At 47.7% G+C, this 16,862-nt stretch overlaps 1 protein-coding gene across 6 annotated transcripts in view; it reads right to left on the bottom strand.

The window, feature by feature from the left end:
- The window catches only part of C2CD2L (C2CD2 like), a 33,324-nt gene extending 16,895 nt beyond the window's left edge, over nt 1-16,429 (bottom strand). For 4 of the 6 annotated variants that reach the window (XM_050922004.1, XM_050922001.1, XM_050922002.1 and 1 more), the window contains exons 1-11: nt 15,898-16,429; nt 10,237-10,332; nt 8,949-9,068; nt 7,550-7,660; nt 6,502-6,618; nt 4,576-4,690; nt 4,236-4,359; nt 3,713-3,777; nt 2,905-3,032; nt 2,086-2,257; nt 867-968 (exon numbers count right to left, since the gene is read on the bottom strand). In XM_050922004.1, coding sequence (XP_050777961.1) covers nt 867-968; nt 2,086-2,257; nt 2,905-3,032; nt 3,713-3,777; nt 4,236-4,359; nt 4,576-4,690; nt 6,502-6,618; nt 7,550-7,660; nt 8,949-9,068; nt 10,237-10,332; nt 15,898-16,215 — 1,468 coding nt within the window. In that variant the 5' untranslated portion in view covers nt 16,216-16,429. Of the gene's footprint in view, nt 1-866; nt 969-2,085; nt 2,258-2,904; nt 3,033-3,712; nt 3,778-4,235; nt 4,360-4,575; nt 4,691-6,501; nt 6,619-7,549; nt 7,661-8,948; nt 9,069-10,236; nt 10,333-12,134; nt 12,479-15,897 lie in introns of those variants that run through there. The other 2 variants (XM_050922000.1, XM_050922005.1) reach the window with 2 other exon arrangements.
- Between the last annotated feature and the right edge of the window lie 433 nt (nt 16,430-16,862).

The following is a 16,862-nucleotide window of genomic DNA, read 5'->3' as shown; positions in this document are numbered from 1 at the left end:
GCAAGTTCACAGAACCTGGCAGAAACAGGGCTAGTACTGCAAAAACCACAAGGACTTCTTGGCACTAAGTATTCACGTAAACACATTCCACAAGGTTAGTGCCAGAACACCCCAATACCACAATATGGTGTAAACACATTCCCCGAAGATGGTACAGGGACACACTGGCTCTCTTAAAGATAAGGTCAGGACAACAGCAGCGATGGACAGAGATGTTTTGATCTAACCAACATGTACAAGGTAATGGGTGGTAACTAACCAAGTCAGAAGGGTAATAGGTAACTTGTCTGTATCAGTGTATAAAGAGGGAGTCCTAGAAGGGGTGTCTTTGTGGGGCTGAGGAGGGAGAATTGCAAGTCCCGCCACTCACTGAGCTAGTCCACTGTAACGGAAATACACGCATTAGTGGTCCTGTAGAGTCTATGGGATACTAGGACTGTGCTTCGTCAACAATAAACCTGGCTGAACGTCTTTCCTACAGAACAGGGTCTGTCTCTTTTTTGACAGTTCAATTGAGATCTGCAGTGTCAGCTCTCTGCGCAGAGCTGGGACAGCATGTACACACGCAGCCCACAATTGACAACAAGGAGTAGAGGGTTGGGTTTTTAACTAATCCACTCTTCCCCTTAGAGAAACTCAGGAAATTTGCTTCAATGATCATGAACAATTCAAAGTCCAGAATGTAGAACCATATGGAACATTCTAATCCAAGAGGCTCCTCCTGCAGTGGGTACAGTGGGACCACGAGGATGAGCTGCATTTGGCCACTGCTAATGAGTCTCATCGACTCAATCCCCAGCTTCCACTGTGAAGGAGGAGAGAGCTCCTTTGCTCCAGATTAAGATCTCGGTTTCTTGTGCACTTACAGCTGTTGCTGGCTAAGGCAGTGCTGGGACAACTGCTCTCTGAAAGCCTTGTCGTCATCTTCTCTGTCACTTCCACTTTGGATGGGGACCTCGAAGGTGAATCTAGACTCAAAAAGGAAAGAGGCACAAAGTTAAGATGACGATGAAGTGAAGGATCTGGGCCAAAGCTGAGGTCACCTGTCTTTTGAGAAGGATGAAATGAACTCACCATTTCCCCATACAGACACAAGGAGGTGAACTCTTTGGGGGACTCCATTGGACCCCTTACATCCAGCAGGACTTGTTTACCAAAACACACACTGAGATAGGTGATCTTCACCAGAGATGGGGCAAATGTAGCAGCCCAAACACTGGACCTGGCATACCCTGCTTCCTCACCCCAACCCAGGAAATATTTTTAAACAGTGACACCAGAGGAGCAAACTGTAGATCTCCTCTTCACTCCACCTGGAACCCCACCCAAGAAATGTGCCAAGAAAAGGGATTCTTATCATCCCACAGCAGGGTGGAAGGGGATTTGGGTCTGTAAAATAATAATATGTAGCACTCTGTGCTGACAAATTAACCTCCCAAATACATGCATTCAGTATTATCCTCATTTTACTGACAAGGCAATTGAAGCAGAGAGGGGGAAGTGATTTGACTGAAAGTCATACCAAAAGCCAAAAAACAGAGAAGGGATTAAAATCCACATCTCCAGACAGCCTTTATCATGTGTGGTTTAAGAGGCTTATTTTACATTTGCCTCCCCAGTGTTAGCAAAGTACCAACAGCGTCCTCCAAGGGTACAGTGAGATTCCCCATGTGTCCCTAGCCTCTGCTTGCCGGAAGCTGGGAATGGGTGACAGGGGCTGGATCACTTGATTCCCTGTTCTGTTCATTCCCTGCGGGGCACCTGACATTGGCCGCTGTCAGAAGACAGGATACTGGGCTAGATGGACCTTTGGTCTGACCCAGTATGGCCGTTCTTAAGTAGCTTGTAGGAAGTGAAATAGCAGTGTTACCACCACCATCTCCACTTGTGATGCCAACAGCAACCCTTCTTTCCTGCTGCAAAAGGAGCAGATTGCAGGGATTGCTGGATCTGACTGCAACAAAAATTTAACTTCTTACCACAGAGCTAGCCTGGCAAGATAAGAGTTTACTTCATTTTGATAAAGCAAACACCGGCCAAGTCTTAAGACACCTGACTCTGTATGAAGTTCTAATCAGTCCTTACCCAGCTTACAGTCCACCTTGGGTCTGGACTGGACGGTGGTGACAGTGGTCACAATGGTGCCATCAGGCATGATGGTACGGTCCATTTCAATTTTTTTGGTGGGAGTGATGCTGGTGCGCAGCGATGTGGCATACTGGGGATTCGGGGACAAAGGAGACTCGTGGTAGAGCAGCTTCAAAGAGAACAGGAAGCAAATTAGTCACGGAGAGTCTCTCTCTGATGACATCCCAGGGGAGAAAGGCTGTAAAGGCCTGACTTCCGCTCACATGGTAAGAGGACTCGGCGTGTGAGCTTGCACAGAGCAGCAACTTGTGACCCCAGAGCTTTAGACTGCTCTTGGGTTACTAACTGAGAGGCACAGCCCACTATCCCTTTCTCATCCAACCACCCATTGCATCTTTTCTCTAATCCCCAGTCACACAAGCAGCTTCCAAGCCTCGTCTTTTATCTGCTAAGCCTACAGTGTTGAAATCAGAGAGTGAACCTGGATCCGATTGCTGTGCACTGAATGTCCTAACTAACATCACTATCAGGGAAGTGATAGCTCATAAGCAGCTACATCAGGCCAGAAAGACATATGCCCTTTGTTATATCACACTGTCCTCAAACCAGGAAGGCCAGCCATACACCATCCATTACCACCACTCCTTCAGTCAGCTGTAGGGAAGCTAGAGAGTAAAAGGGAAGGCAACACCATTCTTCACTCTAGAAGCTTCGTTTGCTGCCACTGTATCATTCCCAGATCCTGAATTCCAGTTCCTGTGGAGTGGCCTGTCATCTAGACAACACTTCCCAGCTATTCGTAGGTCATATGTTTACCTCCAGCGTAAGGGTAGCCGCAGGTGTCAGCAGCTGTCCAGCTCCTGGACTCAGGGAATAGATCAGCCTCCCAGATGGCTGTTTGGTGCAGGAGTCAAGTGAAACAGCAGTATATCCCAGAAGCACATCTGTGAGAGGGAGAACAAACTCAGGCCAGAAACCCCCAAAAGCCCCGTTTGCTTTTGAGGACCTAACTCCATGTCCCCACGAGGCAGCCTCAGAGTTGCAGTAGCTCCTGAATCACAGGAGGGCTCAATGGGGCCTTATGCTTGTACTATGCCACAAACCAATTGAGAGTCTGCTCGTTCTGTGAAAATAAGGTGGAGTTTTGCAAGTTCCTTCAAACTCAGGTCCTGTGACTAGTGCATAGCTTAGTGCAACTGATTTGAAATCCAGCTGCTCTCTGTAATGCTCATACCCCCCTTCCCCTTCAGCTAGAGCATGCAATGGCTTGGGGGTGTCTGGGCATCTGAAGGGCGAAAAGGAAAGCATCTGGCCCAAAATATAGGTTTGAAGATGTCAAACCTGAGAACTACAGTAAAGTGTTTTTCATGAAGTCAAAAGTCCAGTTTGGGTTGGTATGTGAACAGTCCCTGCCGAATTTGCAACCCGAACATCGTGGCATTGCACTAAGACACTCTGTTTTCAATATGTGGGTCTTATGAACTGACCAGCCTTTTTCCAAGGAGAAGATTTCATGATCCTTTCACTTGTAAAGATCTCAGGGGCTGTTGTAACACCAGGAATGACTCTTCAATCCTGTGATTTTGAGCCTTACTGGATCCTGTTTATGGCTGATCATACTCACTCTCCCCACCACTGCTGTTCCCCAGTACTCTCAGCTTCAACTCTTTGCTTCGTGGCCCCAGCTCCCTGTCAAGATAGAAGCAGAAGGATTGGCGCTCGGCACACGTCAAAAGACTTCCATCCAAGAACTCTCTTCCTCTACTGACCCTATTCCTCACCCACCTCCACCTCTTCACAGGGCCCAGAATTTAGTGCACTTTTTTGTGTGTGAGTGATGATAGAAGAGAGCTCCTGCTCTAAATGTGAGGTGCGATTGCACAGCTGCTAAGAACACAAGGGGAGGTGGAACAGCCGTGGTACAATCAGAAGTGAAATTATTATATGGATTGGGGTGCACTAGGAAAACAGCATGGGTACTCAGGATGGGAAGAGCAGGGATATGAACACTAACTTCTGCCAACACAAAGGAATTTGCATCTAGGATAGTTGGCATCTGACACATACCCATCCCTAATGAACCCCAGAGACCTGGCACACTGGCTGCAGCCCTCCCTTAGCTGAAAAAGCAAACACCAGCTCCTTACAGCATGAGCTCCTCATTCCACTCCACCGCTGCTGCAGCACTGGAGATGCTTGCTCTCGCTGGCTTTGTCCATTTCTGCTGCAAAGGACTGTCTAGCTCGGCTACACAGCATAGCTTCCCACCTCCTGGGATAGAGAGAACGGATCAGAAGAAACGGAAACGGAAACGAGGACCAGAGGATTGGAATTCTACAGAGTGAATTATTAGGATATTGCTCAGCATGCTGTCATCCCTCCAGCCCAAATCCTGAAGACCATCAGAGCAAAGTGTCTTTTCATCCTCTGAAGTCAAACACACTCACGCCCCCTCTCCTGAAGGTTGTCTGGTTTCTCCCTTCTTACCTCCTTCCTTTTCACAGCTCAAGTTGAGCACCTGCATATGCCGGAGAAGCAACTTGGACACTGTAGAGGCCACTATATTAGATGAGGACTCTTGGGACAGTTTTTCACAGGACATCTGAGGAACAAAATGGGAGGTAGACAGATCAACCATGCCCAAATGAAACACTCTCTCTAATCCCTTTCCCCAACCAGCAGATTGGAGTGATAAAGAAAACTAACCCATGACAGGAGTAAGGGGCCACAGCAGGCCAGATAGGAACATTAAAAGAGAGGACATAGCCCAGTGAGAAGGAGGATGCTGAATAACCTCAATCAACGAAATACAGTGCTGACAGTTATGATATGCATCCCTGATTGCCCTGTGGCAATTCATGGTATCTGGCATGAATAGAGGAGAGAAGCCACTCATGAACCTGAGCTGGTCCCACAGCCTATTAACCTGTGGAGGAGTCTGTCAAGGAAGTGACTATGGGAGCATCATTGCTTAAGACATTGTAAAGCAAACAGAGGAACTGACTATAGGGAACAAATCTGCACTGCCTATGGACGATGGGTGAAATAAGTCAGACATCCTATTAGACTGTTAATTTCTGTTTCTGTGTGGTCTCTTCTGCATTCACCTGCACATCCAGTCCCCACTCTTGAGCCCAGATTCCATTTCCTCCTTTAACACTCTAATACAAGGGCCATATCTGGGTATGGAAATTGTATGGCAGGCCATGAATGCTCACGAAATTGGGGTTGGGGTGTGGAAGGGGGTGAGGGCTCTGGCTGGGGCTGTGGGCTCCAGGGTGGGGCCAGAAATTAGGAATTCAGGATGCAGGATTGGGCTCCAGGCTGTGGTGAGGGTTTAGGGTGTAGGAAGGTGCTCCGGGCAGGGACCAAGGGGTTCAGAGGGAAGGAGGGGGATCAGGGCTGGGTCAAGGGGTTGGAGCACAGGGCGTAGGGGTAAGGGCTCCAGCTGTGAGTGCAGGCTCCGGGGCAAGGCTGGGGATGAGAGGTTGGGGTATAGAAGGGTGCTCCGGGCTGGGATCAAGGGGTTTGGATGGTGGGCGGGGAGCAGGATTGGGGCACAGAGGAGTGGCTCAGGGGTGCAGGCTCCGGGGCAGTGCTTACTTCAAACGGCTCCCAGAAGCAGTGGCATGCCCCCACTCTGGCTCCTATACGGCGGCACAGCCAGGCGGCCCTGCTGCGCGCTGCCCCATCCACAGGCAGAGCTCCCATTGGCTGTGGTTCCCGGCCACTGGGAGCTTCAGGAGTGGTGCACGGAGTGAGGGCAGCATGTGGAGCAGAACACCCTGGCTGCACCTCCACGTAGGAGCCAGAGGGGGGACATGCTGCTGCTTCCGGGACCCTTGCAGAGCACCCCCCTGACCCTGTTCCACCACTGGAGCTCCAGAGCAGGGCAAGCCCCCGACCCTGCTCCCCAGGAGGAGATCATGGGCCCAATTAAAATGACTGGCAGGCCGGATGCGGCCCATGGGCTGTAGTTTGCCCATACCTGCTATTATAGATATCTCTGAGCCTGCCAGTGATCCTCCTCAATTCCCACTGCTTTCAAGGCATATGGGAAAAGAAAAAAGGATTACTAGACATCAGACCAATTTTCTTATCTAGTCTGGTTTCCCATCTCAAAGTGGCAAGCACCTACTATTCCAGAAGAAGGCAGAAAAAGCCTATAATAGACAGGTATGGATTTAACCCACAGGGGAAGTTTCTTCCTAATTCCTGGCAGTTACTAGCCATTTTATGTCCTGAAAAATTAGTTAACAGCCATGTAGTTTTAATCCCAGTGGTATAATGGTGAGTATTACCCTCCCCAAAACACATCTAACGCTTTTTGATTCTTGCCATGCTCTCAACCTCGGTAATCTTGTTGCAGTGACTTCCACAGGCTAATCAGGCTGAAAACACGGAGAGCCTTACCATATTACTACCAGCAGTGCATGCCTTCAGATTCACCATCATGGCAGGCTGGGTGCTGATAACTGAGTCCTCAATCAGGTCCTTTATGGTGGACAGATCCACTTTCCCATCATTCTTCTTCCCAACAAACCAAAATGAAGAAGACCCCCCAAAAAACCACAAACAAGTTACTGGAACAGTTTCCTCCAAAGAAGATAATTTGCTGTCCTGATTTCTCATCAAAGCCATTAAAGTGGCCCCAATCCACCTCCCAGAGTCATACTCAGCCCATTCCATTTGTCTATTTTGCATTCCCTCTAGGGTTCCTAAAAAGGGGTAAACCAGGTGTGTCACTCACAGCTTACGTACATAGTACAGCTTATATACACAGTGTACATACACATACATCCACACTCTCACACTGTTTCAACGCAAATGAGTTAAGGACAAGTGCCTGCAATTTCCCTAAGAGCTGCAGTCACTCCAAATCATGACAATAGTCGTTAAAGCTTCCCACACCATCACAAGTGAGAGAGACAGATGGGTGACCAACCTGTTGCGCTTTGGAATAGCAGTTGGATTGCTACAATGAGTCAGAAAGAAGAAGCCGGGGGAAGCCAGATACTCAATATACACACACACCACACAATTAAGACTTATGGGATTGGAGGGACTGAACAGGAAATGCTGCAAGGCACATTTGTGCCAGAATCCACTTCATTAAGCGGTTAATATTGTGGATTATGCCTGCACTAACTTTTTTCAGGAACTCTCCTACTGTAGCAGCTCCACCACTGGTAGCAATGCTTGGAGAACTAGCACCTTGTCTACATTAGTGCTTCCACTGTCTCAGCCACTGGTGGTGCTGCACCAACGCTAATTCAAGAGTAGAAGATCCCACCCCTTACCGTTTAATCAATCGTTCAAAAAATACTAATACAAACAAGGCTATAGAGAAGAAAGGCTGAGAGCTCCTCGCCTTTCCCAAGTAACAGCCCAGTAATGGGTTCAGCCCACCATGCCTGTTCTCAGCCCCAGCCCCACTTCTTCCCTCCTCCAGTTTGCTCACTTCACGGGGCTGAAGTTTCGGAACAACTGAAAGGTTCAAGTCTGGTCTGTTCTTGAATGTCCATGACACCAGCAGGCCCTCATTCTGCAGCTCCTCCAAACGGATCTCCACCTGGCTCAGGCCAAAAGACGACCATTAAGAATCAACTTGTTATTAGATGCCCTGTTCATTGATTTGGGATTAAATCACCGACAGGGCATCATTAAACTTAGTATGGTGAAAGGGCAAAGAGGACCATCACAAATCAATCTGTGCCAAATACTTTGTAAACAGAGGGCTTGCTTATGGTATGTCAGCATGATATCCAGAGTTCAGAGAGGTAAGAACCATCCCAGAAAACCTCACAGTCACAAAGACAGATATGTAATAGCCATCCTGATTTCTCACCTCTATGTGAAGCACAGAGACTGGTGAGAGGAGAACAAGACTATAACATGTCTCATTATTTCACAGATTGAACAGAAAGCCTGGCAGGTGACACACAACGAAGAACAAATTGGCTATTAATGCAGGAGCTTCACTGAGACCAATCAACCAACCATTGCCAGTTCTGAGCGTGGACATTTACAGTAATAACTTTTTAGGAGGAACTGGACTGAGAACCAACTGGGCCACCAAACAGCCTGGAAATGGGCAAATACAACCTGGGCTGGATTTGAACCTGTAACTTCAATGCAGAAGGCTCCACTGCTCCATTCCCCAATCCCACTGAGCAACACAGTCTCAGTGAAAATGCATTTCCAACAATGCTTTCTTCAGAAGAGGCCCAGACCTCGGAGTCTTTCAAGAAGGATCAAACAACAACTCAGCAGGAAGCTATTGGAAGTTATGTTTCTTTTAAATTTACTTGGGATTAAAAGGGCTGTTCTCTGGGAAAATTTTGAAGATACCCAATAAATGAAACATTCAAAAGGGAGAAAACGTCTTATGAGTGAAGTAAGGAACCCAGGATCAACAGAGCTAAACACACAGTTTCCCAATTATGCATTTCTTTTCAGACAGACAAGAAAATCCTTTGTTTATAACACAGATGGGTCACAGAGCTCTTTCACATTTTGCAGTAGAGCCTGACTATGTGGACTCCATGCTTCCAGTCCAGCCTGGCAAAAAACAGCATCTTACAAAAACACAAATAGGCCATTACCATGCCTCAGAAATCCAGTCACTGGATTTTGTTATGCCTACATAGACTGGGTCTATAGCAAGTTTCATAGCATGATTCTCAGACTGCAGCTCCCTCAACACACAGCTCAGGGAAATTCTGCTAACCTCACAGTTTTGACAGGAGGATTGTTAACATGACTCTCATGCCAGCCCTTCCCCTCCTCCTGCAGACTGGAAGAATGGTTAAGGGACAGGGAAAGAGGAAGTCTTTAATCCATCGATTTGGCACTATTACCTGGGCCTGCAGCAGAGCTAAGGTGACATGATAGGTATCCAGGGCAACAGCAGCTGGAGACTGCTGAGTGACAGAGACTGGGAACTTCACAGCATCAGCTGACAGATGGCAGTGCAACACCTGGACAAAAGAGAAAAGAGTCTGCAGCAGCCTCCCTGGGAGAATTGGGTTGAATGGGAAATGCCTGTGCAGACCAGCAGCCAGTTAAAGAAGGGCTTCTTGGGAGCCAATTGGGGCCCAGATTGGAGACATCCAAGCAGGGCTCAGCTTGGCCCTATATAAGGGCTGCCCAGGAGAGTAGCAGGTCATCTGTCTCCAGAGCAGAAGACCAGCACCGCAGACAGAGCAGTGCTGGGCAGGCTCAGAGGGAGAATAGTAGGGCTCCGGCCCAATACCTGCCAGACTGCAGGCCCTGATAGAAAGGGCCTAGAGGGTGCGAGGGGCCAGAGGGAAAGTGGCCCAGGGGCAGTTGGACAAGGGGAGACAAGGAGGGCAGAGAGGTTTCTACTAAAGGGTCCCTGGGTTGAAACCCAGAGTAGTGAGCAGGCCTGGATCCCCCCTTTCCCCTTCTACTGCACCTGGCCATGCAGTAGGGTGGCTGAAACCAATGCAACTGGCCCTTGAGACAAGGGGCTAGACTTTGGAGGTTGTGGTTGGCCACTGAGTGACGCGGGCTCAGACGCCAACCAAGGGCAGACAACAGGCGGGACACCACCAGGAGAGGGTGCTCCACTGGACTCAGCTAATTCCCGGAGATAAACAGCAGGAGGCGCTGGGTGGTGAGGCCCAATCTTGTCATACGTGGTAACAGAAGTCAGGGGAATGCAAATACTCATGACTGGAGAGGAGTGTCAAGGGGTGCTTATGGTGTGACCATAGTTACCTCAATTATTTGCTGCTTAAGTCTTTGATGTACTCTTATTGAATCTCCTCAGTTTTACAAGGTCCCCTCTGTTTTGAATTGTAAGGCCATGATGTTGAGAGTCCAATAGCACTGATCAGAGCCAAGAATAGTGCAAGATACAAGCACTGTGTCAATTTCCTCAGCCAGCTGTCAACTCCTGACCTGCACCCCCACTACTATCCCAGACTGGAGCTTGCCCCTAGAGCTATTCCAGTACTGAGTGGCCACCCTTCTCCTAATTCTGACATCTCAACCCTGGCCTGCAGCCCCATTCCCCCATGCATTGTCCCAGACTTAAAGGCCAAGATAATCCTTGTAGAATATACACTAGCACTCAGTGAAAAGATACAGAGCACAACAAAATGCAGAATGGCAGTATCTTACCATACTGTGGTCTGCCTGGTCTGTGCAAGTCACGTGACTTATATTCACCGCTGGTGGAAGCTGAGGACTCTCTTCAAACGTGATTTGGATTGAACTCTGGGGTAAGAGAATCTTGTTAGTCCCCAAACAAGGTTAATTTATCTAAAAGCCATTTCAAGGAGAGGCCTCCAGAACTGCCACATGGCAGCCATGGGACAGCTGTGAGAGTGCAGAGCAGCATCCACACAAGACAAGTGGGTAACAGTGAGAGTAGGCACATTCAGAATGAGTAAGATGAAAGCCTTCCTTGCATGGCATGGAGCTGGCTTGTGAAATTGCAAGTCTGAGGGGGCCCTGGTAGATTTAAACAAGGGCTGGAGGATTCCGTGACAAATAATATCTGTAGCTATGCCAGCATCATGCTGAAGGGTACAAGTTCACCACTGCAGGCTCAGATAGGAATTACTACCCAGTTGTGCACACAGCATAGGGAGAGGAACTCCCTCTGGAGAGCATACAAAGGCTTTGTTTATGAACAGCTCCTTATGCAGTCAGTCCTAGGATGTTATGTTATAAAAGGACCATAAAGGGATCACACAGGCATTATCCGTTCAACACAGATCTCAGCAGGGATGGAAATTATAGCAACCCCTGATATCTGAACCCAACCATCCATGGCTGTTGCATCCCCAAAACCAGTATTTCAGAACAGTGTCTGGCAACCCAGTCTCAGCTACAAAGTTACCTCACACAGTTCTCCTTGGGGCCAGAGACACTTCAGAATCCCAAAACATCTTACATGGCAAAGTGGCTTTCAAGAAATAGCATCACCAAGAGCATCTGCTCAGTTCTTTGCTTGTTACCCCATAAACTCACTAAGGGCAGCAGCAAAGATTTTTTAGGGAAAGAGAGAAACAAGAAACCGATAGGAGCTGCATTCACACTAGGAGGGTTTCGGTCAAAGCACTAAGGCAGACAGGTTCCAAGTGGCAGAGGGCAGAGGGAAATGAGCCCCCTGAATACACAAATCATGTGAAAGAAACCTGTGTCAAAGACAGAGGGACCACAATGACAGATATGGCAATGTCAGATCATGTGGGGGGTTGTGGCTGATGCCAATTTGCTTTAATAATTTGGTTTTGGGGCCAAATTATTTCAAGCTGGGTTTGAGTCTACCTGCCCCCTGCATCAATTCTAGTTTAGTTGCCTATCTTCATATTTGGAGAAGTAGGGATGCGGGGAAGGCTCTGATAAAGCTTTACGTTCATGAACCCAGTTCATTTAATGCAGATGACACTCCAACCACAAGGGAGAACTCTGTGAAATATGGAGGAGAAGACAAGTGGTGGTGGGGTCCAGTACTGAGAAAAAATGGGCACCACTCCCAGAGTTTTTGCCTCCAGGTGGCAGTAGGCAAGTACCTCCCTCTCCACAGCTGCAACCTGCTTCTGGGAAGCATGCTGTCACACAAGCACAGCTGCTAGACTTGTATTTCCATTCTGAAATATACCCTCAGGATGTCTGACATCTCACCACATTGAGTAAATATGGCAGCTACCACCTTCAAGTTCTGCTTCCCCTCTATTTCAGTCCCTCAAGCTATGGCACCCCCAGCTTGCTGCAGAAGAGGGGACTCTGGACCTTAATTTCTGTCCTCTCAGGAGAAACCTGAGCATCCCTGTCCTTGCATTTGTTTTTGCCACTCAGAAAGACGCCTCACTTTGATTTCCATCCACAGCCAGTCTGGGGGTGAGAGAGGTGAGCTGCTCTGTGCTTTTGGAGTGATCCCCCTCTCTGGGTCTGCAGAGATGACTAGGGTTGAGGAGAGGACAGACAGAAAGCAAGATGCCTAGACCTGTGCTTCTATTTCACAGCACAGCAGATAAAACACTGGGCATTACAGTGTCATGGCAGCTCACCTGCTGGGAGGCAAGTTCAGATGCTGCTCCTTAGCAGAGGTCAGTATAAGGCTGGACATGTCTCCCTTATACGGGGAATGAAAAACCGGAGAGAGTATAAGAGCCAAACTGCAGCTTTTCCTGCAGCTTCAGAAAAAAAAAAAATGATTCCAGCTGCAGCTACCTAATCATGATGTGATCTCCAGACTCAGCAGAATCTCACCAACTATAAAGGTCCCTGAGCATGGGCCAAATGCTCCCCAAGTTCCAATCTGCAGACCATTTGCTACAATGGTCCTGGGATCTCAGGCAAAATTCTGCCAATGTTCCTCCATCCTGACCCAGAGTCCCATTGCTCTTTCAGTCATGGGCTCCCGACACACTAGTCTGCTGACACATCTCTGTCCTAACTGGGAGCTGCCCTGCAATTCCAGCTTGAAGTTCATCCAACCAAGAGCCATAGCTGTGATGCAAATGGACAATCTGAAACATGAACAAGTGTTTAAGACAAGTGAAAAAGTAATTTTCGCTTGAGACCTAATTTTGAACCAAAGTGTCAGGAGGTGAAAAGCTGGTGCTTTAACCCTTTTGCAACATGGAGGTCTTTTGGTGTCCCCTCTTCCACCCTTTGTCTCTGTTTAGCTAATCCCCCCTCACATCAAAACACCTCTTTGACAGGGGTAGTCCATCCTTTTAAAGGCAGTAGGGTGTAGAGGCATCTCACTCCTGTCCCATGGTATGGCCTCTTTAATGTGAGGTACCCAAGGATCCACGAGCAGGAGTCTTGTAGAGTTAGTCTGGGAAAGAGAGTTGTATATAGTCTGCCCATTCCCTCAAAACAGACACACACATTAGCCGGAGAAGGCTGCATCCCTGCCGACCCCTCAGAGCCTGGGACTAATTGGAGAAGCAGTCCTGCTGGAGGAAAGCTACAAGAGGAGCACCGGGGGCCTCTGCACCAAGGAGGGTGCTGCTTGACAGACAATCCCCAGCCCAAAAGGAAGGTCTGGGAAGACCCCTAAACCTAAAGGGAGGAGGCCAGGCATTTTTAGTTACATTTCTTCAGGTATCTTACAAGATAAAAACCAATGCTGAAAACATCAAAACATACAATTCCCCCAAGAGATAATATCTTCTCTGTCACCCTTTGGATATAGCATTATATGACAGGCCGTGCAACCACATCAGGAATCCACAACACAGCAACAGAATGGATATCCACACCAGATACTTGCATCCTTTGTGATGCAGAGTCCAAATCCCCAGTAGGGCAGTTAATGGGCACGAACACATTGCTTTAAGTCTGTTAACCTTTATAAAATGCTTTTTACCATCTCTTCTGGGGCACTGCTAGGTTAAATATATTATTTTTAACTTTCCTTACCCAGTAACACTTGAGATTATTAAAACAAAGAATTTTTAGTCATGCTGCTTGTTTAGGTTCTGTGTTTCTTTTAGCTTGGACAAGGCAAGCAAGAGTAGTAGTAGCAGCGAGTGAGTTTTCCTTGCCTGTGGCTGTGCATCACTGCACTAAAAAGTGCAATGTTTAGATTAAAAAGTAACTCCATTGAAAGAGTATTGAGTAAATATTTCCTGATTTTTTTTTCCAAAGTGTTTCTATTCAACTTAGCATTTGTGAAAAGTTAGACTTCACAAACTCTGCATTTGGATAGCAACTTTGACAACATCTTGTGTGGTTACGCTGAGAGAGACTCTCATCTTATTCCTTATTTCATAACATTGCTTTCTTATTTATTCCATTTTGCTTCTTGTCCAGGTTAAACCCTACTTCAGCTACATAAACTGTGGAAGGCAGTTGGTACGGAGTTTGGTAGCCCTATTCGGCTAACTGTTACTGTCTCGATAACAAAGTCATTTTAATCACTTCCTGTAACATTTCCTCCATGACAAAATATGCCACATTTGTGTAGTCCTGATATACTGTATACATAAATAATAAGCTAAAACATATACAAAGTCTATAGTCAGCCTCATTATCCTATCAGGAGATTGTCTTTCTGAACACTGAATTTGTGTGTTTCACTTTGTATTTGAAAAATCAGCGGTATATTACTGTAATTTTATATGTAAATGAGAGATTACAAGACAAGTGTTTCTTCCTGTGCTGTGCAGGATTTGCTACATTCAATGTTACTGACTAACTTGGCCTCCCCACCACCCGGTCTGTTTTGTGTGTATCAGCAGATTAATCACCTGAGATCAACATTGAAGCAAGTGAATTAATAACAGAATTACAGGGGAAAGTTACTTGCTTTATGCTATGGAAAATAAGTATGGAAACATGCGAGTTTAGGCCTCAAACCTCCACTGATCAGGCTACACTTCCACACAGCATAGTTATGCATTATCCTTTCAAATGCAATCAGCAACATCATGGGGCTTTCCCCTTGTATAAAACATTCCCACCCTCCCCAAAAATACACACAAATTTTATATCAATCTTCTCCACTCATTGAGGCAGCAAAGTCCTGGATGTGACAAAGATAATAAATTCCTCAATCTCCTTTTCTGGCATGCACATTACTTTAAACTAGCCTTCAGGGAATTTTGTCTCAGTCTTTTAGAAGCCTATAGCAACATCTTAACACTCCAGAAAGGCCACGAACCTTTCCACCACAGCAGGAAACCTCAAATACTGGACCCACTATACCTGTACTCTCTTTGGGTGCAGGGTGGAAGTCATCACCTTGCAGGTACTGTGGGATGTGACATTTGTTTCCATGAGAAATCAATTAGGAATATTCTGTTCTAGTATTATGCAACATTAAGGATTAGAGATTAAAGTGAACATTGGCCAGCAAATTCAGAAGTTAAGATTACTGTGGAAGCCTTCTAGTGCAATGTCAGATAGTTTTACATTACCTAGAGTTGGGGGCTAGAAAAATAGTTTTACAAAACTTACTGTTAAATAGAAATCTTGACTATTTTTAGAACAAAAATAGTTTATATTTAAGTATTCTTAAATGCTTGCAGTACTTACAACCACAGCATTGTAGTATTAGGCTACTGCATGAAAGACAGAAAATGAAATTATCCAGTCTATTATCATTGTTCCAGATAAGCAAAAGGTAGAACGTAAAAAACAGACATTTTTAAAGTATGCTCAATTTTAGTAATTATGGGCATTAGTAGGAAAGTGACTATTGTATATTATTTTAGTCTAACATATCCCACTACATTTAACAGATTACATACAATACCACAAAAAACTTCATATATGCCAGTGGTCAGATGTCCCGCAAGGAAGAGACCTAGCACAAAGTGGGATGATCTGAAAGATCTTTTCCATCTCTACTTCCACTACAGCGATTGTGAGAATTTTACTTTCCATTTCTGGTTTCAGTGCATTTAAATGTTCAGTAGTAACACTGCATGATTAAGGACAAGCCAAGACCCCAGCTCCCCATGTCCCAGTTTACTCAGGCTACAGAAGGGTCCACCCCCTGTGTCCATTCAAACACTATTTGGACAGGAGTCAGGGAAATCCACAGCAATTTCTGTTCTCCAGAGCACTTTCAAGTTAATCTGAGAAGGGGTGAAAGCCCCCACCCCTTTCATTCCACTTGCCACTGTATAGGCAACCCTGATTTTGTTCTTGGGGGGACAATTTCATCAAAGCTGGGGGAGGAAGAGAATGGGGTTAGCTATTAGCAGCTATTCAAGCGGCATTTCTGTGAGGTGCCCAAACACCCGACCCCCTAATCCAGTTGGAGTTACTGCCCCATGCCCGGCTCCGGACCAGCACCCACTCCCTGCCTCTTACCCCGTGCCTGCAGGCCTGCTCGTTGAGAGCTCGCACCCAAGCTCGCTGCCAGTTCTCCCGGAAGGATCTGAAGGCAAACAGCGAGGCAAGGAGCCCTCTGGCCCCCGCTACCGCCTCCTCGGGAGCTCCGTCCCGAGCCACTCGCAGCCTCAGTAAGGACTTCCAGATGCCTGCTTCCCTTAGAGCTCCTCCCGAGGTCTCCGGCTTTCCCCGGCCGCTCCACACGCCCCGGGAATACTGCAACAGCCAGGCCGAGACGGTGAGCAGGGAGGCGGCGAAGAGGAGCACCAGAGCCGCCCAGCCCAGCTCCAGCTCCATGGTGCTCTCTGCTCAAGGAACTTCGGGAAGGCCGGTAAGGGTTTCACGGGGGTCCGGGAGGCATGACTGGGGGAGGGGAGCCGCCCCGGGCCTCACCCCGAGCTCCGGCAGTTGTACGGGAGCATCTTCAGGGCCGGGGCCTGCCCAAATCTCAGTCGCTACTCCAGGGATAACCACTGATTTCCCGGGAAAAGGGCGGAAGGACGCTACCGGTCTCTCCCCAGCTCCTCCACTCGCTACATTGTATCTGCTCCGCGTTCCACACTAGCCGAGCCGACGTTGCTCGGTTCCATATTCTACCCGGATCTGCACTCTTCCCGGGGCTGCTTCTCCGGGGCGGAACCGAGCTTGTGCCGGGGAAAAGCCAAGCGGGGCTGCGTGCGCAGAGCTAATCCTGACACAGGATCGGGGGCGCCCCGCCTCCTGCTGGGCTGGCCCCTTCAAGGCGCCGCTCCGCCTCTTCCAGAGGAAATGAGAATTGTCTTCGCTCTGAGCTCGCTCACTGACCCCACGGAGAGCACGGACCCCGGTCTCTTTGCTGCTGCTGCTGCAATACCAGCAGGTGCCTCCAGCCCGGTTTGTTTTTGTTGTTGCGAAACTGCAAACCCAGCCACTCACTCATCTGAGGCCAAATGAGAAAGAAGCCT

The sequence above is a fragment of the Gopherus flavomarginatus genome, chromosome 13, assembly GCF_025201925.1.
Source record: "Gopherus flavomarginatus isolate rGopFla2 chromosome 13, rGopFla2.mat.asm, whole genome shotgun sequence".
Taxonomy (NCBI): domain Eukaryota; kingdom Metazoa; phylum Chordata; order Testudines; family Testudinidae; genus Gopherus; species Gopherus flavomarginatus.
The sequence above is the reverse complement of the archived record's forward strand: the minus strand, read 5'-3'. Positions and strand labels throughout refer to the sequence as shown.